General features: G+C 31.6%; 1 protein-coding gene across 3 annotated transcripts in view; it reads left to right on the top strand.

The window, feature by feature from the left end:
• Fas1 (fasciclin 1 Fas1 domain-containing) overlaps positions 1 to 21562 on the top strand; it is a 304785-nt gene that overhangs the window by 35956 nt on the left and 247267 nt on the right. For all 3 annotated transcript variants that reach the window (XM_072540109.1, XM_072540108.1, XM_072540107.1), the window contains exon 2: positions 18457 to 18644. In XM_072540109.1, coding sequence (XP_072396210.1) covers positions 18457 to 18644 — 188 coding nt within the window. The remainder of the gene's footprint in view (positions 1 to 18456; positions 18645 to 21562) is intronic.

The raw sequence follows: 21562 nt of genomic DNA, 5'->3' as shown, positions 1-21562 counted from the left end.
TATACAACGAGGAGTCAGACAAGATTGCATTTTGTCGCCAACATTGTTCAATGTTTACTCGGACCAGTTATTTAAAAAGGCACTTAAGAGACAACCATATGGAATAAAAATCAACGGGGAACTACTGAATGTGATTAGATATGCAGACGATACAGTAATTCTTTCAGATAATATTGAAGGTCTCCAAATTCTGCTTGATCGTATTCACGAGGTAAGAGAGGAAATGGGCATAAAAATAAACTGAAACAAAACCAAATTTTTAGTGTTTAGTCGTGACCCACATCCCGATGCAAAGCTTCAATTAAACGGAGTCCAAGTTGAGAAAGTCCACAAAATGACATATTTGGGAACTTTGATAACGGACCAACTAGATCCAGACATAGAAATAAAATGTAGAATAGCAATGACTAAAACTACTTTTATAAAAATGAAGTCATTGCTGTGCAATAATCATCACAGTTTAAAACTAAGACAAAGAATGGTTATGTGTTATGTTTGGTTCGTACTTTTGTATAGTGCAGAAGTGTGGACGCTAAAAGTATCTATCATGAACTAAATTTAAGCATTGGAAATGTGGGTTCATAGACGAATGCTAAAGATACCTTGGACAGCAAGGAAAACTAATGGAGAAGTACTAAGGAGCGTTAGCATAGAAGTACTGACTATGCTAAACAGGCCGGTCGGAAGAAGAAGAAGGGGGCGACCTAAACTCAGATATCTGGACGATGTACAGGAAGATCTGAGGGAGATTGGAGTGAGGGGCTGGAGAAGACAGACATTCGATAGGGAAGGATGGAAGAATATTTTGAAGCAGGCCAAGGCTCATGAAGGGTTGTAGCGCCAACTGATGATGACTAAGGAGCGTCAACAAAGATAGAGAACTGCTAAAGACCGGTAAACTACGAAAAATGTCTTATCTGAGAAATATAGTAAGGGGAAGTCGATATAAAATATTACAACTGATCCTCAAAGGTAAAATAGAGGGCCGTAGAGGTGTAGGAAGAAAACAAGTTTCTTGGTTAAAAAACATTCGTGAATGGACACAGATAACAAATGCAGGACAATTATTCCATATTGCAGAAGATCGAGAAGCCTTCGCAATGGTGATCGCCAACGTCGGATAATTCTGATATGGCACGCGAAGAAGAAGAAGCTCGTAAACTATCTACCAACGAAAATAGAACCAACAAGTAGTTTCTTCCAAATGTGTAGAGTTTCTTTGTGATATATGCTTAAATTATTAATCTCCGAAATGTTTGTACGGACATAACTTTAGAACGACTGCATCAAATTAAAAAAACCTTTTTTTTGTGTTTGTTATTATCAGGAGAAGGTTTGTTTAAAGGATAATTGAAAAAAAATGTACAGAAAGACCTTAAAAACAGTTTTTCTGCCATTTTAAATCACAATATAACTAAAAGATAGCGCCATACTATGACTAACAAAGGAAGCTATGATTAACAAAATAAATAGAGTTATTAAAGAAGTATTTTATGTCATCCTTTAATAAAAGTACCTTAATTTTGAAATATACGCATGTGCAGTTGTGCGTCTTTTATTACTGTGCTTTAATAAAATAAACGCCGCCTGTATTTAAATTAAATATAGACCAAAGACATTTTATTTTAAGATCCCTTATTTTGACGTAACCTTAAATTACTCGTAGAAAGAAAAAAGACGTCTATTTTACTATAGATATTTAATCAAATTTGTTGTATGTTTTGTTGTCTTAGGAATATTGTTTTAAGCAATATTATTCCCAGATTTAGTCATACGGCTCAGACTTCCTCTAAGCGGAAAATTCACTCATCCCAGATACTTACGGTATCAAAAGGATTGAGCTCTGGTGAAACTCTTTCCGTGTTATCGAGTCCTAGGTGACTTGGTATGCTGGAGTATCTCCCAAAAATTTTGCGTACACATCTGGATGTCGCGAGGAGTACAGCTTTCTGCATGACCTTATAGAGATGTTCATTCGGTCCCAGCTGTTTTATGTTCTCTAGGAGGTTTTTGGAAATATCACCAGTAGTAGATAGAATAACAGGTACTGTCTGGGTACTTTCCATTTTCCATTGTCTCCTGATTTTTATTTCTAGATCTCTATACTTGGTGATCTTTTCGTTGTATTTAACACGTAAATTATTGGTGTTGGGTATCGCCACATCAATAAGTGTTGTTTGCCGAGTAAGTTTATTAACTAGTATGAGATCCGGTCTATTATGTGCCACTGGTTGATCTGCGGTCGCAGTATAGCTTGTAGTTGTTATTTTCAAGCATTCTGTCAGGGACGTATTGATAATAAGGAAGATGGTCGGTTTGGAGAAGTCCCAGTTTGTCAGCTAGCTCTTGGTGGATATTCTTTCCTAGGTACTGAGTTATGGCGTTCTTTATATAATCAGTACCGACATGTGCCTGGTAGCCACCGGTAAGATGTTGAATGGTTTCTGAACAGGCGTACGTATTTAACGCCTTAAACAAATTTTTACTATTAAGATATGACCGATTTAGTTGTCTTACTCTTCGCACGAACTCCGAAGTTAGTTCAGTTTTCATTTGTTTATGGTCAATATTTCGCGCTTGCTTTACTTCGAGATCTTTGTACATATCATTTTCACCCATTGCCTCGATGTTTTCGCCATCTTGCATATCGAAACCTCCGGCCTGAACCTTTCCTCTGACTAGTCTAGTCCAAAATTCTTACTGATATCATTTGAGAAATTTTCTACAGTTTTTAGCATCTGATCTAAGTAGCTTCGAGTGGAAGCTATTAATTTCAAATCATCCATATACAACAGATGATTAAGCTTCACTACAACAGTATTATTATTTTCGATGCAAAAAACTTATTATCATTATTATTCTCTATTAGTAAATCTTCATTTTTATTGTTTTACGTTATACCGATAATATTTATAAGTAACAACTCTATTTCTTCATTATTTGCGCCAGCTAATCTAGCTGTATCTAATGGTTCTTCCATATTGTATGATGAATGTTACGGATTATAGTATTCTTTAAATAACAATTAATTAAATTCAACGTTTTACTCTTTTCGATAATCTTAATTTAATTCTTAATCTAGGATTAGGTATATAAGTAACAAATAGGATCTTATAGACATTGTAAGGTTATTTTTATATTATACAAAAATATTTAATGTCAATTGTCAAAATTAAAGTTTTTTTTAATATGTTTAAATAAATTAACTAGTTTAAGTTAAAATCAAATAAATCAGAATAAAATAAACTCAATTAAAATAAAATGGAATAAAGTAGAATAAAATAAAGGAAAATAGAGGAAAATAGAATAAAATAAAACAGAGTAAAATAGAATTGAATACAATAATAAAGAATTAAATACATTAAAATTAAATTAATATAAAATAAAATTAATTAAAATAAAATGAAATAAAGTAGAATAAAATCGAATAAAATAGAATTAAATGAAGTAAAATTAAATAAAATAAAATAAAAAAAAATTGAATAAAATAAAATGGAAATAGAATAATGTCTGTATTTTATTTAATTTTTTTATTTTAGTTTATTATCAAGTTATACTTGTTTTATGTAGCTTAAACTACTTTCAAAGAAAATTTATGACGCCCGACTATAATTAATTTAACAGTAAATAAGTAATATTGATTTCCTTTGTGACGTTATAAAAGAGAATAACAAGTACAACGAGAACAACAGTTCAACACTGAAGTATTTGTCGAAGTATATTATACAAATTTTCTACAATTAAATCAACAACATAATATTGCGTACGATACTTTGATAGAAGCTGTGAATATTGGATTTGTTTCCTTGATGCTGGAGATGGACATTACTAATTTTATTATTGTTGGTAAGGATCAGATCGCAGTAACCCTAGCGTTAGCATCATTTGGAATATCTGCAACTTTATTGGAAGGAATATAAATTAGCTCATAAGAGGTTATTACAGAGACTAGACGGAACTTTAAAAGATATTCGTGACAATCAAAAATATTTTTGGTGGAGCTATGATTCTATTGTTAGTCTGTTTCTTATTAAATAATTATACGAAAATTAACTGATGTGGATGAACAAAAGCATCCCTAACATCATCCAATTTGTGGCGGCATGTATAGACACTCTAATCGGCAAATAAGGTCGAGAATTTTTGCAACCAGATCAAAGTACAATTGTGTTTTCGAAGTAATTGTTAGATATTTATCATCACTGGTGCTACAGCCCTATAAAAGAGCCTCGACCTTCCCGAGTCTATTACGCCAGTCAGTTCTATCCATTTCCAACTGTTGCCAGTTTGCTGCCCCTATTTTTTTACCATCCTCATCTACATCATCCCTCCATCTGAGTTTTGGCCTACCCCTACTTATACTAAGAAGGGTTGTGACATGATGATTCTTCTAGGAGGGTTGTTCTGCTGTGATCTTGCCAGATGTCTTTCTCATCTTAGTCTTTCTATTTTTATAAGAAATACTACGTCTTTATTACCAAATATATGTTTATATCTGTGATATATCTCGTAGTTGTACCTCCTTCTCCAAACACCATTTTCACAGATGCCACCGAATATTCTTCTCAGGATCCTTCGTTCAAATATAAACAGGAGGTTTTCATCTGCCTTGGAAATGGTCCATGTCTCCGATCCATATGTCAACACTGGTTGTATAAGGGTTTTGTATATGGTTATTTTTTGTTTTTTTGGCTTAAGTTTCTGCTTCTCATATGTCTACTTAGTCCAAAATAGCATTTGTTTGCTAGGATTATTCTTCGCTTGATTTCTTCCGTCATGACGTTCTCTTTGGTGATCAGGGAGCCTAATATGTGAATTTGTCTACCACTTCAAAGGTAGAGTTATCAACCGTGAATTGGTGACCGATGTTTCTGGCTCTATTGTTGGGTGTTGATGCCATTATCTTAGGTTTCTCCTCGTTTGTAGGCCCATATTTTTTGAGGTATTTGACAAGGTGGTATACATTTCTTCTAGCTTGCGTGTTGTGCGGGCAACTAGGTCAACATCATCTGCATATGCCAACAGTTGGGATAATTTATTAAAAATGTTTCCTCTGTTGTCTATTTGAGCATCCCTGACCGCCTTTTCCAGAGCTATGTTGAAAAGGAGACACGCCAGCAAATCTTCCTGTCGCAGCTCAACATGCGTTTCAACTGCTTGTGATTGTTCGCCCTGTATTTCGACTTTGCAAACAACTTTACGCATTGTAGCCTTAAGCAATCTTATCAGTTTATCGGGGATGTGAAATTCATCCATGGCTTCATACAATTTATTTCTGAGGACACTATCATAGGCCGATTTAAAATCTACGAAAAGATGGTATGTGTCGATATTGAATTCATTGGTTTTTTCCAGTATTTGCCTTAGCACAAAGATCTGGTCTGTTGTTGATCGACCAGGCCTAAAACCACTTTGATATTTGCCAAGAAGTTCCTCTGAATATGCACTCAGGCGACCATATAAAATACTTGAAAATATTTTGTATGCTGTATTAAGGAGGGTTATTCCCCTATAGTTTCTACATTCCAATTGATCACCTTTTTTGTGTAGCGGCAAACGATCCCAATAGACAAATCCCGAAAGAGTGGTGACTCTTTCGGTATTTGTTTCTCATTCCAGGGTCTCAGTATGATTTTATATATCTGATTAGTCAGAGTAGCACCTCCACATTTAATTAGTTCCGCGGGTATCACTTCCTGGAGATTTCTCCAGAGACTTCCTGGCAAATAAAGTCGAGTATTTTTGCAACAAGATCAAAGTACAATTGTGTTTTCGAAGTAATTGTTAGATATTGAAAATGGTAAAATCTCTATTGACACCTCAACCGGATTTATTTCATTATGCAGAGATTTCTGTTACTTATTAGACTCAAAAACAAAAGCTTATTGAACTTTGATACAATATTAAATTTTCATTTTAGGGTGGTACGAAATTCGGCGGGTCAGCTAGTTTGATATATATGTGAGTCAAATTACTAGTGTCAGTTCGCTTGTTAAGTGCAGTTGGATATTTAAGTATATACCACATTTCCAAGAACTGTCTTTTAGTGTAATTATTTTCATTTCAAAGAATTTTAATCCCTTTAAAATTGACCGTGTGTTTAGAGGAAATACCATTTGGTGCTAAGGCGCAAGAATGTTTTAATAACGTAATATCATCACGGTGTATTATTCTCCCCTTTATTGAGTATATATATATATATATATATATATATATATATATATATATATATATATATATATATATATGTATTTGTATATACACATCTTAACACACCGTATTTTTTTAAATAATTAAACGCAGGTGCATTGAATTCAGTACTATGGCAGAAAAATATAAGACGGGAAACGAAACAAAGAATATATGATACCATACTGAAACCAGTAATCGTCTATGGCTCAGAAGTATAGCAGTTATCACAAAAACTTAAAGGTAACCTATTGACAGTTGAAATAGATTTTTGGAGGAGAGCAGCGGGAAAGTCTAGATTAGAACATATGAGAAATGAGGACATAAGGAATCAAATGAATGTACAAAGATCAATTATAGAAGACATCGAAAAACAACAATTTACATGGTACGGACATGTTAGACGTATGGGTGAAGAAAGACTACCAAAAAAAATATTAGAATGGATACCACCAGAGAAAAGAAAACGAAGACGACCACCAACAACATGGATACAAGGAATTTCAAAGGCAATGTCAGCAAGAAATCTATGTGAAGAAAACTGGCAAAATAGACAGGCTTGGCGAACGGAAACCCAAAAGCGGATTACGCTATGAACGAGATATATATATATATATATATATATATATATATATATATATATATATATTGAAATGATATTGGACTTAGGAGGAGGAAAAATAGTGTTTAAAAAAATTTATTTATAAGTTATATACTAGATATTAAAAGTATTTGGTTATTTTAATAAGTTATATACTAGAGAATGTTATAAAAATTATTTATATGAGGTATTCTTAAGAAATTAGCATATAATAAATGTAAAAAGTTTTATTTTAATAATTATAATATTGTAAATATATTTAAGTGAGCTATGTGCATAGGCAACCAACTATACACTTAAATGACATTTTAAATAATTATTACGAATATAAAGTAGGGTTATATGTTGTTTAAAATGTGTAGTTTATTAAATTAGAGTGTTTAAGTTACTGATGTAAGTTTATATTCTGATCTGAAAAGTCTAAATGTCGATAAAATTCTCGATAGAATAGTAAAGAATTCTCTAGAATACAGAATTTAACCTTTGTTTACGGTAGAACGTTCTCGAATATGGTTATGTCTGTGAAATGGACATAACCAGAACATATACTTTTTCGAGAACAATCATATAGAACAATTCGAATATGATTTCTTGCCAGATGATTCTGGAACATGGAAAAAGATATAAATACCCGGTGATTTGGATTCAAAATAGCCAGTCAGTTAGTAAGAAAGTTAGTTAGAAGAGAGACACATTTAGTTAGTGAAGTCAGTTGTTCAATAAGTTCAAGATAGTCAGTAAGAAGGTCCAGATGTTCAATATAATAAGTTCAATGAAGATTAAGAAACAGTATAAAGATAATATTATTGAAGATTAAAAATTATGTTATGTAAAAATGGTAATTGGAGAATGGAAGGAAGTATTAATTGAAAATTAAAATTATATAATATATTTGGTGATTGGATATTGGTATATTGAAAAGAAGAATAAATATAAGTGCTGTTAAGAAGAAAAATATTTTAAATTGGTGGAAGCTGATAAGTGGAAAGAGTAATTTTACAAAAACAAGGATAACCAAGGCTGAGAACGAAGACATTGAGTGGTGATTAGAATCTTTATTTTGGAGAACATTTTCATTTAGGCATTCAGTGAAAGAAAGGTACAAAATTTTGTTAATATAATTTAGTTAGTGTCATAATTATTTCAATTTTAAAGATAGTTTGTTTAAATTTTACACTGTCTATATAATTTAATTAGTTTCATAAGAATTTCAATTTAAAGATAGTTTATTTTAAATTTTGCATTGGTTATGTTAGATATATATGTGTGTTTCATAATAGATATAATAAAGATAATTTAAAAAGTGCTTACAAACTAATTCTTTGAGAACCGCGATAAAAACCCTATATATATATATATATATATATATATATATATATATATATATATATATTATTAAAAAACACTCATTGCTCATCATTCACAAATAAAACATCATCACAATATATATACATATATATATATATATATATATATATATATATATATATATATATATATATATATATATATATATATATATATATATATTATATATATATATATATAAATATATATATATATATATATATATATATATGTATATATATATATATATATATATATATATATTTATATATATATTTAAATTAAATATTCTTACACCACTGCTTTCCGTATATTTTTCTAGACCTTTAAGGCATGTTTTCCTAATACTACCTCTGTCTGTATAACTCTCAGAAGGTCATTCTGATGTTTGCCTATCTTCCTGAAAATCCATTTCAGATCCTTATCTTATCACGTTCAACATATAAATGCAAGTTTCCAGGCTGTAAAATATTAAAAGACGAGAAAAACTTAAATATTTGTTGTCACACACTCGAAAGTTGATGCAGAATTATGGAAATGGCCCTTGAGATAGTAGTAAAAGAGCAAAAATGAATTTATATTGTTTTATACGGTGAGTTTTATAAAGTTTCAGTCATTTTTTGTTAATAATTAGACGTATTGATGTCGAAACTTTACAACAGAACAAAAATAAAATTACTTAACAGTTTGTATTTTATTTGAATAGGCGCACTATTTAGGTTAAAAGACTTTGATAAACTACTATCGTCTATTACACAAGTACATGATAACTAGAAACAAAAAAAAAAGAGAAAAGACCTCTTCCATTTTCTCCGACAAGGAAACATTAACTTAATGTAAAATGTTCTTTAGCCAAAAACCAATTCGACTCATCCGACTAACGCAAAGAAGCATTTAAATTTAAAGAGGGCAATTTGAGAGCAATAGTTAAAGTAATTAAAACTTTCGTAATTAAATAAAGTTGAAGGCAAAAGATAATTTGACGAGCCGAGAGACAAAGCGACAAAAAAAATCTGTAAAAGTTAATAAGATAAGCTTATTACGTTTCTATAAATACTGCAAGGGCTATTAAGTTTTCGACGTAATTCCAGACATAGAAAATTATTAGTGATTTTAAGCGTTCATCCGATTAAGCTGTAAGTCTCTTCATTCTATAAAGAATTAAGATCGTTAAAGGCTTTTATAAAAATGTTATACAATAAATAACATCCGTAAAGACTATTGACTGCGCCAATTTAAACTCAGACGGGAAACCGAGGAAGAATAGGGATAAAGGCAAAGAGAATGATGATGATGATGACATTTCGAAATCTTTTATTCTAAAATATTTTTTAATAATACATTTCTCAGTATAGTAATAGAACAAACGACGCTAGAACCGGAAACACCAGAAATTACCACAAATGAAGAACTTAATAAAAATGTACACAACCTTCGTAAAATAGTTAAAAAGCTGAAGAATAGAAAAGCAGTAGGTAAAGATGGGATACCAAACTAATTACGGAAATATTGTAAAGCAGCAATAACTGAACAATTAACAACATTAATTAATAAAATTGTAAAACACAATAAAATACCAGAAGAACGGAGAACGACCGAAATAATTCTACTATTCAAAAAAGCAGATAAAACAGCCAGAAAATTACAGAGGTATAAACTTGTTAACATGATAAAAAAGATTCTAACAGCGCAACCTGTGGGAATGAGAAGACGGGGTAGACCAAAGCTGAGGTGGATGGACAGGGAACACAAGATGCCGAGAAGATCGGAGTCGGCAACTGGAAAATGCAAGCGAGGGACAGAATAGAATGGCGTAGAAAGCTTGAGAAGGTCGAGGCCCTCTAAGGGCTGTAGCACTAAGATGATGATGATGATAAACTTGTTAAATACTGACCTAAAACTTACAACTAAAATTTTACAAGTAGGTACTAATACAATGGTCAAAGATTAATAGATTTTTGCGAGACACATTCTTTGAAAATATTAAATGGTTTCTTCCCCCATAAGAATATACATAAATTTACATGGACGCAGCCTACCAGGAATTTAAAATCAATAATTGACTATTTCATTCATCGTAAAGATTCTAAACTAAAAACGAAGGACGTGAAGGTGTTTAGAGGGCCAGAATGTGGAAGTGACCACCATATGATTATTGTAAAAGTAATGGTGACATTTAAGAGATAACAATCAAGTCACAAAAATGATGAAGTAACAGACATAGGAACAACCATAGAAAACATAAAATATAACCTGGAAAGCTTTAAACAAGATTCGACAAAGTTCTTATATAAAATTAGAATAGCTCAGAAAATAAAAAATATAGAAACAAAGGACTTAGACCCTGAAAGTCTGTATGAGGTAATTAAAAAATATATTCATGAAGCGGCAAATGAAGCACTGGGAAAAGTTGAAAATCGGAAAAAAGGAAAACCTGAATGGTTGTCAACGGAACTAGAAGAGAAAGTTCTCAAGAAAAAACAAGCATATCACATATGGCTTCAATCCAAAGATCCTCAAGACAGAAAAATATACGCTAAATGGAATAGAGAAGTTAAAAAAGACGTGGATAAGGCGAAAAATATAAACTGGGAGGCTAAGTGTGATGAACTGGACAGATTTATGGGTGGAACAAAAGTGGCGCAAGCTTGGAAAACATTAAAACAGTTTAGGAAAAATGAGAAAAATGAAGACAACATTTCTCTCATAAAGTTAAATGAATGGGAAGAATATTATACGAAACTGATGAAAGAGGATAGAGTAGAGTACAGATGGGAAAAGATAAGGGAATTAATAGACAACAGAGACGAAAGACAGGAAATCCCTATAATAACATTATCTGAATTGACGGAAACCTTAAAAGAGGTTAAAAACGGAAAAGCCGCAGGGCCTGGAGACATTCCCATAGAGCTGGTTAAATATGGGCCGACTGCACTTTTAGAATTAATAGTAGACCTATTCAATAAATGTATGTGTGGAGACCAGGAAATTCCTAAAGATTGGAATAAATCTTATATAAGCTCCATATATAAGAGAGGGAATAAAAGAGACTGTTCCAATTATAGAGGTATTAGTGTGACGAGCTCTGTGGGCCGGTTGTACGGCAGAATATTAAAGAAGAGGCCAAACACATCGTATAATTCAAAATAGGATCTATGACCATTCCATTTCTGTTCGCAATCCCGATTCAATTTCAGCTCGCTCTAGGTTAACACCATCTTCATACAGGTCACAAAATTGATTTTGAAAAGTACAGAACCATGGCTCCCATTCGCTTCTATAAACCAATCATTATCCGAGAAGTCATAGAAATTGAAAAAAGGCCAAATTGTCTAAAAAAAAGAGATGACTGCATTCGGTTACCTTCGACATGGCGACCTCTCCTTCCTAAAGAAAATATTGTCTGCTTCACTCTCCATTTAAAATCCCGCCATCAAAAATATTCGCGCTAGCCCTCGCGCTAACCCCCACGTTAACCTGAATGCTCGGGAGACTGAGACCTCGGACGCCATTAATAAGGCATAAGAAAAGATGTCGGAAGCTCGGCGCAGTGATAATCGACGCCGTTTGACCCGGAAGCTTACTGAGCTTATATTTTCAATCCTTTTGCATCGTTGCACAGATGCGTATTTCCTTATTATTTTCTTGGAGCGTTAAGCCGCTTAATATTCTCAGTAGCGACTCTCGCTGAGGCCGCTGTCAGGGGCAGCTGGTTTCAGTGTTAGTCCAAATTTTTCTTTAAATTTGTAATGTTTTGTGTTTTTTTGTCTTCTATCATGGGAAAATAAGTACTGTAGTAGCAGTGTTAAATTTTATTCGAAGTTAAAATAAGGTTTGGAAGAATCTTTAAAAAGTCAAGACGCTCCGAGTGCCAGCATTAAAAAGCCGGCAAATTTGTTGAAAAAAGTGATTTATACTCAATGTAATGTGTCAGTTCTGATAGAAGTAATCACTGTTTTTGTTTTATGTAGTCTCTCACCTAAGAGATTTGTATCTAAGAGATTTGCGGCGTTTCCAACAAATTTGGAAGGTATATACACGTGTTCCAGTTTTTAAAGAAGCAGAGTTTCAAAGTTTGCGTCCAGTACCCAACTTCCAGGATCATTTTGTGCAGTTTGGAGATGAATTGGTTTGTGTGGCAGAGCTATAAATATCTATATATATATATATATATATATATATATATATATATATATATATATATATATTTATAATGATTTTCAGAATAAAAATGACACAAATTTTATATAGCAAACCGTCATTGGAGTTCGACGCCACGTTGTCAGCATTCCTCGCAATTAACTTTCCATAACAAGACACAAGTCAAACCATCGAAACTTGAACCGGTTATGTTTGGAATTTGGATAAGTTCTAAATTGCTGACGAGCATACGAACTTCGACAAAGATGTACAAGATGTTACATGAATTATGTTTTCTTGTTATAAAGCAGAAGGCAAACGAGTTGTGGCTAAACTATCCGATCTGCATTCAAAATAACTATTCATGTCATTAGCTCGTTAATGGATGTGAATTTGCTTTAGTGTTTTCACAAAAAATGCAACGGCCTTGTGTAATGCTAAATAAAAACAACCAGGGTGAAGTATATCAATACAAAACAATTTGTAGGTTTTTGTGATTGTGGTGAAAACTATGATTAGTTGATATTAAAATACAAAAAACTCAAGGAGGAAAAAATTCAAATTAGAGCACTACTGTTCGGTAATTTATATATATATATATATATATATATATATATATATATATATATATATATATATATATATATATATTTATATATATTATCTATATATATATTTATTATCAATTTTAAATAAAATTTGTATCAACTCGACGGTAAAAATTTGATATATTTTGATCAGAGTGATCAAAGTGATAAAATGTTTGTATTTTGGCTCAAATGAAGTCAGTTTTTGTAAAGGTGGTAATAAGTAAATAAACGTTGCGCGATGCCATTTTTGACGATTCTCGATCAAATAAAATTTTCAGTCAAATCGATCAATAAAATGTGTCACTGTCATAGAGCGGTAGCTATGAAACATCCACTAATATGGCCTAATCTTCAAAATTTATAGCATGAACTTGTGATTATGAATTTTTTCAACAAATTTAAGGTTTTTTGAAATGTGTTTCACATTACAATCTAAAATGACTTCTTTTTGATTACACAGCTTTTCAAAACTGCCAACTACAAATTTCATCCAATATTGTCTTCGTGGAGACATTTCCCATAACGTGCAGTCGTTTGTATCGAATTTTTACTGTTGATTGGTTTCGCACGAGTAACTAACATTCAAAACCGCCGGTCCCTTTAGGAGTTGTTTCAGGGATAAAGGTTTATTCTACACAAAAATTGCTAATAAACATTTTCGTTCACATCACAGCTACATTTTTTATTTGAAACATTTTTTCTACGACGTACAGATTCTTGGTAAATTGATTTTTTTCGTTTTTCCTCCCAAGAATAATTTTTTGCATATTTTTGGGGTCTCAAAATTGACATTTTTAGCAAAATTCAGCTTATGCCTATTGTAACGTTATAAAACGTCACATCTTTATTAATTTATATATAAATAATTATTTTATTTTAATTTCTTTATTAATTTATTAATTCCTTTACCTCCAGTTTCGTTTTTACTATTTTTTCTTCAAAAAGTAGTTGGCGCCCTCTCCCTTTTTTTTTCTTTCTCCTTCTTTCCGGTAGAATAAATATTTGCCTTCTTTCTCTCTGTCCGGTAGACTAAATATTCTGTTCCATGTTGACAGAAAAGCTAATTCCATCATAGGCATACATCCTATGACATCTGTGCTAAATTCATTTTACTCTCCCACTTACTTTTTCTTAATCAGCTTTTCTGAAATAGTGGGATATGTTTTTTTGTCTGTAATTAAAATTTATAAAAGAGGGTAAAAATTATAATAAGCTTTATTTTATGGTCTGCAGAATTCTCTTGGGTTTATTGGCCGTATTCAAGAATTTATTGGCTGTGTTACCAGTTTATTGGTTTTATGGAATATTATTGGAGAATTTAATGACTTTATTGGAGGACCTAACCACATAATTGGGATGCCACCCAAATATGGAACAACTGCAGCTCAGGAGGACCGAATAATCTAATTGGGAGGACACACAATCACCCATCGATGCCATAAGTATCGCCAAATTTATTTATTGCAAAGCCTTGACAGGGTTGATTGTTTTTTTGTCACATTTTTAATAAATATGTTTAGTTAATTAATTGTTTTATTTGCTATCAGCTAAGGGTTCATGGTTTAATTCCTAGTTTAAGACAAGACGAACTCATACTTGAGATACTGAGATAGGCGAAGCATAGACGATAAGCTCCCATGGTTTATTAAGGTATTATTTTTATAATAGTATTTTAATTCTTTTTGGTAGTTCTATCATTACACATCTAGTCTGATTCCACGTCCTGGAAAGCAAGAGCCTTGACATAGTCAGGAAGAACACCATTAATGATTTCATCACCATTTCAAATTCAGAAATAGATTTTGAAAACCGGAGCATCAAAGACTCCATATAAAAAATATATGCAGAGACCGGTTGTTTAAAAGACTGTTTTGTAGAACGTATTTCTTTCATAATTATAAGGTAAATAAGTTTCCTTTAAAGAAGCCACTAATTCAGACCATAAATTTTTTATGAAATGATTATGCCACCAAGTAAAAGCTGCACCTTCAAATAAATCTCCTGCAGAGATGAATAAATCTTCATCAGTGCAGTTCCTTGAAAACTTTAAAGTTTCAATCTGTTCAAGAAATGGAATTAGAGGTTTTTTACCAGAAAATTCTTTAATATTTCATTTATAAACAGGAACAGACTTAACAAGTGAGGTTGAAGATTAAGAACAATTAAGGTTTACTCTATCAGGAGTAGAAGCAACAGGTTGGTCTACAATATCAGGTTAATCTACAATATCAGACAAAGTATCCCCTAATTTTAACAAATCATAGCGGATAGCTTTTTTCAATTTTTCTTCATCTACAGAAGTTGACTGTAGACGGGAGATTCTAACAGACAAATGAGTACAACGAGAACTAAAAGCTTTGAATCTACTATCAGATTTTGTCCCTGAATAATCAGAATAAGACTTAACAGATCAGAATAGGAAGCTAAAGCTTGTTGGTAATTAACATCAAAAGATAAATTGACCGAAATATCAGAAAAACTACGGTTACTGGCTTCCTGAGAAAGAAGTACAGTAAAAATCTTTTGATTTTCTTCTACTGTACTTGGGACAGATATATTCCCAATAAGAATTTCATATGATAATTCATTTGTCTTTAGATGTTTAAGTAGCATCTTGAAGAAATAATTTTAAAAAATTAAGAAAGTAGTTAAAGTAGGCTATCCACAAAAACTGGTTTAGTTAAAAAAAAACAAACAGACCATTTAAAACAATATAAAAGTACCTATCATCAAAAAAAAACATGTAAAAATATCTGAGCATAAAATATAAATCAAATATGCTGAAATATATGAAAATGGTAATACTTCTTATCCCAAAATGTGAAAAAATATATAGAAATAGTCAAAAGTATGTAAATATTAAAATTAACTGCAAACAATGAAAATATGAACACATATGAAAATTAGTAAAAAAAAGTATTTATTAAAGCTTGTATATTTGCTTCCAAACCAAAAATTCAGAGCTCAATTCTTCGAATAAAACAAGTAACGTGGGCGCCAATGTGTAACGATAAGACTGCCAAAGAGAATTGAAATACTATTATAAAAATAATACCTCAATCAACCATGGTAGCTTATCGTCTATGCTTCATCTAGCTCAGTATCTCAAGTGTGAGCTCGTGTTTTCTTAAACTAATAAAGTCAATAAATTTTCCAATAATATACCATAAAACCAATAAACTGGTAATAGAGCCAATACATTCTTGAATACGGCCAATAAACCCAAGAAAATTCTGCAGACCATAAAATAAAGCTTATTATAATTCTTACCTTCTTTTATAAATTTTAATTATAGACAAAAAAATATATCCCACTATATCAGAAAAGCTGATTGAGGGAAAGTAAGTGGGAGACTGAAATGAAGTTAGCACATATGTCATAGTATGTATACCTATGATGAAATTAGCTTTTCTGTCAACATAGAACAGAATATTTAGTTTACCGGACAGAGAAAGAAGGCAAATATTTATTCTACCGGAAAGAAAGAGAAAGAAAAGAAAGACAGAGGGCACCAACTACTTTGTGAAGAAAAAATAGTAAAAACGAAACTGGAGGTAAAGGAATTAATTAAGTTAATAAAGAAATTAAAATAAAATAATTATTTAAATATAAACTAATAAAGATGTGACGTTTATAACGTTACACTATGAGTTTTAGGGCCGGTTGTTTGAACGCTAATCAAAACTTGATTGTAATCAACAAATATTTAATTAAAATCATATACGTGACATTTTAAGGTTATGTTGACTGATTATTTTATTCAATATTTTTATTGTGCATTTTTAATTTAAAATAAACCATAATTAAACTCTTTTTGATGTTAATTTTTATGTTTTTATTAACAAATCAATAATAATAGTCAATTTTTAATAATTTTGACAACTACTGTGTTTTATTTTCTTGTAATTAAATATTTGATTACAATCAAGTTTTGATTAGCGTTCGAACAACCGGCTCTTAGAGGTCAAATCTCTGACGACTGAACTAAATGGAATGTTTTTTGGTCAAATAAATAAATCTCGGATAATATTAACATAGTTCGTTATGTTTAATCTATCATCTGCGTGGTAGAGAAGGATTTTAGTTGATTACATTGAGTGCCATTTGTTGTTGTAAAATTTATGTAGTTTTCACTAAATACTTTTTTATTTATATTTTATTTTAGTAAATTATCCGTGTAAAATCCACTACATTTTAAACATTACACAGGCCATATTTTTGAAAATATATTTAAAACCCTTTACCTGTCTTTTTATATTTCATTATGCACCCCAATAAATATCAAATTTATATGTAAATTCTTAAACATAAAAGCTCTACAATTTACATTTATGAGTTGTATAGCCATTTTTGTGTAAATTTCATCAGCATTTGCCCAGAAAAAGCTGAACATGGAGCTGAATTTGCATTTCCGAAGAGTAGATCCGCAACGCTACAGTCTTGTTTATTTAATTCAGTGAGTTTTTGTATCATTTACTTGAAAATGGATGCTCTAGTGTCTGTTAGATAGCGTGAGAAATAAAGTATTCAATTTCGAATACTCGCGAAAACTTGACACGAAGGGGAGGAAGTAATGTTGTCAAATGTCTTATTAGATCTGGCGGTATATATTTTGAGTTGAGTGGCAAGTATATAAACGTAGTTTTTTGCCTAAATTGTGCTTAAGTATCAGTAGAAATCGTAATTTTACTAAGTTCTCAAAAGTTTATTCATAGAGTATAAAATAAAGTTTTTTTATAAAGTATAAAAAAATCATTATTTTTCGTTGTTTTTTCTCATATATCTCATCAACTATTGGTTTGAACAATTTTCAAGACGAAGCCAAGTTTTGAAATTAAATTTTACATAAGATAAATGTTGATTTAAAATCTAAAAAAATAATATTAATAGTAAAAAAATAATAAAAATCACAAAAAATAGTTGAAAAGAGCTTTTTTGTGGTTTTATTTTTTATAATTATATCTATTATACACAGACCTTCCATACTTTGCGAAAGAAATGTTTCTCGTATGTTCAATTATCACAAAAATATTTGTGGCCCGTCTGCAAAATATGCTTAATAACATAGAATGGAGATCAACGTCCATGGAAACATGTTAAATCGCCTATGTGTCCAATATCCAGAAAGCTTAATAGATTAGTTGGAAAAATTATCTAAAAAAGTCGGTTTAAAAATGAACATTTCAAAAATTCAGTTCGTAACAAAATTATTGACTTACGCTCATCTACAAATAAATAACATTAACTTTACTTAAGTAATTAGGTATAAGTATTTGAGGCATCGAAAGGGACAATCAAACACATACGATTCAAGACCATTTGGAAACGAAAATTATTGAAAACTGGATATATTGGGAGGCCTACGTTCAACAGTGGAAAAATTTGGCTTTTTAGATAGGTATATAGACTGGGCTATATTATACTAAAATGTAGTTTGTAATATTTTTTTAAAAGGTTCTTGAAGACGCTCTAACATCGGAATTACCTGAACAATCTTTATATCAAAATTTCTTTTAACAATTGACTTTTTTATATAAATATCAACAACGTATTTGCCCATTTATTTATTTGTTTTTTTTTTTATTACAGTTAGCATACCGAAAACAACGGACCAACTTGGCAGCTCCTATACGTCTCTGCCTACGGAACTATCAGGAAGTCCTCCAATCTGGATTACTCACATATCCGGAAGCTACCACAATGATATATACGTAAACAACGCCAGGATTTTGGTTAGCCAGTCAAATATCCAAAGCTCCGTGAAAGATTTATCACAGGTAAGCGTATATTATGAACCATGAACCGTATATAAATGTAAGGGGTGGATGAGGTAAGGCAATTAATATTATGTATGACCAAAACAAACTAATAGTTTAATAAAAAAAAGATTAATATTTTAATTCATGAATGTGTTGCTTGTGTGAGTCCATTACAAATAGGTAAAAGAAATAAATTAGACTTACTCACAATCAATTTAATTTTACTGCCCAAAAACGACCGGTTTCGCTTTCTAAAATTTGCAAAGCATCTTCAGGTTAAACGGTACAAAGTAAATTAAATGCTGAAATTATAAAAAACCCATATTAGGGTGCTGTCTTATTATTATGCCAATATTACATGTCTGTGTTTATTAATATGCATAAAATTGATTTAGCAGACAAAGTAAAAACCCACAAATTGGTAAGAATTGATGGATTCGACCGTTACTTGAGGGAAATTCATTTTATGTAACAATAAAACACTGAAAACTTTGTTTTCAAAACTTCCATAAAATTTATTTTAAACTCTTATCACTACAGCTGCTTCGGCTGATTGCCTTTCTCAAGTGATCTATTTTTGGCATACGTTTACACTTTATAGTCTCCAATGAAATAAGTTGAGGAGGGGAGAACTAGATCACTTGAGAAAATAGATCACTTGAGAAAGGCAATCAGCCGAAACAGCTGTAGTGATAAAAGTTGAAAATAAATTTTGTGGAAGTTTTGAAAACAAAGTTTTCAGTGTTTTATTGTTACATAAATTGGTAAGAGATAATCTATTGAATTGTAATAAATTAAAAATAAACAAAATACTACTTACATGCCTGTACAAGAATTTTTGTATAATGATTTGTGATACATAGTTCAAACTATCTTGTATTGCTGATAATGGGTGATCTTCGGTCAATGTTGTAACTGTCTGACAATTAACGGGGAAGTTTCTTGAGGGGAGAGATGTTAACAAATGAAATAGGAGTAAAGTATATGTGATTGTTTGTTAAATGAAAGAGTGATGTTTTTTATTATTTAAATTATTAAAGTTATTTATCTTTATTCAAGAGATATATTTTAGAAATGTGTGTTAATTTATTGAAATTTATTACAGAAAGAGGACAGTTATATGACAATGAATGAAATTAGTTGTGCTATTTTGTGGGTGTGCAATTTCTTTGACTTGTAGTTATCAAATTTTTTGGATAAAAAGCATTTAATTTCTGTTTAGGCAGAGAATTGTGATGTCAAATGTTAAAATTATAAAACTAAAACACAATTAGGGACAAACAGAACACAATTAAAAGGACAAAACAGACATAAAACTTTTAAAAAAGGGGGCTTAGTGGCACTACATTACTTGGTAGGAGTATATGTATATTTTTTATACAGTTCATAATTTAGCCATAATAAAAGAAAGCCTTAAGTTTGACTCACCCTGTATATATTTGTAATTTCAGTACATAGCCCTTGGCATAAAATGCATGTTATGGTTACTCTTTCAAAGGAACATTCGCAAATTACGTATAAATTTGTTGTTGAAAATAAAGCCGTGTAAAGCCACAACAAACAAATATCACAACTGAAGTAGTTCAACCACTTGTCTCCAAGCTGCTCTATCCAGGAGTGTCTGTGTTCTACCTTTTTATTTTCAGTGTTTTTCAACTTGATCCTTTCCTTTTGGTTTAGCTCCTACTGGTGTCTACTCCGTTCATTTTCTTTGAGCTGCGGTTGTCTGCTTCCTTGAATATATGTGTTACATTTAGGAGATAAATGTTGACGAGATAAACAATATTGAGTTTTATAACATTTATTCTTTTAAATAATCAACAAGTTCTTCTGTGAACATCAAGTGACAAGTTCACCCCTTAATTGTCCAACTTGTCACTTGTTGCCAACCCTATACCAACCAAACACCCTAACTATATCTATAATAAACATATGCAACATATGCAAGATTAATAATCAGAAAACAAAAATCATGATTGTGGACCACGCCAATATCCTCCAAACAACAGGCGCCCTAAATCAATTCGAGAAAGTAGACGAGTTCACGTATCTAGGATCTTCCTTAAGCAATGCAGCCTCCTCCCATACGGAAATTCGCAGAAGAATAGGGATGGCTAAGAACGCGATGAGTCGACTGTCAAAAATATGGAAGGACCGCTCTTTATCCAAAAAACTCAAAATGAGACTGGTACGGACACTCATTTTTTCAATCTTCAGTTACGGTGCCGAAACATGGACAATAAAATCAGACGATAGGAAAAGGATTGACGCATTCGAAATGTGGTGCTGGAGACGAATGCTACGCGTCTCGTGGACGGAGCACAGATCCAATCAGTCGATTCTCGAAGAGCTAAACATTCAGACCAGACTCTCCTCTCAGTGTCTTGCAAATGTTTTAAAGTTTTTTGGCCACATTGTGAGAAGGGACAATGACAACTTAGAAAGACTAATTGTGTGCGGAAACGTAGAAGGACGTAGAGGCAGAGGACGCTCACCTATCCGATGGTCAGATCAAGTACAGAAAGCCACTGGAGAGACGTTTTCCGAGTCCATGAGAGCAGCCCAAAATCGCAAGAGATAAAGAGAATTGACAGCCCGCATTGTAGGAAATCACGATCCTCAGCAATGAGGAAACGACAAGAGAGAGACACAACAATATGCCTGTAAAAGCTAATCATAATATGTACTTTTATTATTCTTGCAATGTTTTCTTCCTTGAGTATGTTATTAATTTTAAAATTCATTATTAATTTTATTTTGTTTTGATTCATCCTCTTGAGTCCCATAAAGATTCTAATAATTTTTCTTTCGAAGATCTTTAACGTCTTGAAGATTGCCTTTATAAATAGGTAGTTTCTGTTGAGTATGTTACTGTTGATTTTATTATTCTTTTGTTCCTATATGGTGATTTGGTGGTTTTCCTTAATTTTTTATTT

Source organism: Diabrotica undecimpunctata, chromosome 8, assembly GCF_040954645.1.
Source record: "Diabrotica undecimpunctata isolate CICGRU chromosome 8, icDiaUnde3, whole genome shotgun sequence".
In the NCBI taxonomy this organism is placed as follows: domain Eukaryota; kingdom Metazoa; phylum Arthropoda; class Insecta; order Coleoptera; family Chrysomelidae; genus Diabrotica; species Diabrotica undecimpunctata.
Note: the sequence above shows the minus strand (reverse complement) of the source record. Positions and strands in the feature narration are given on the sequence as shown.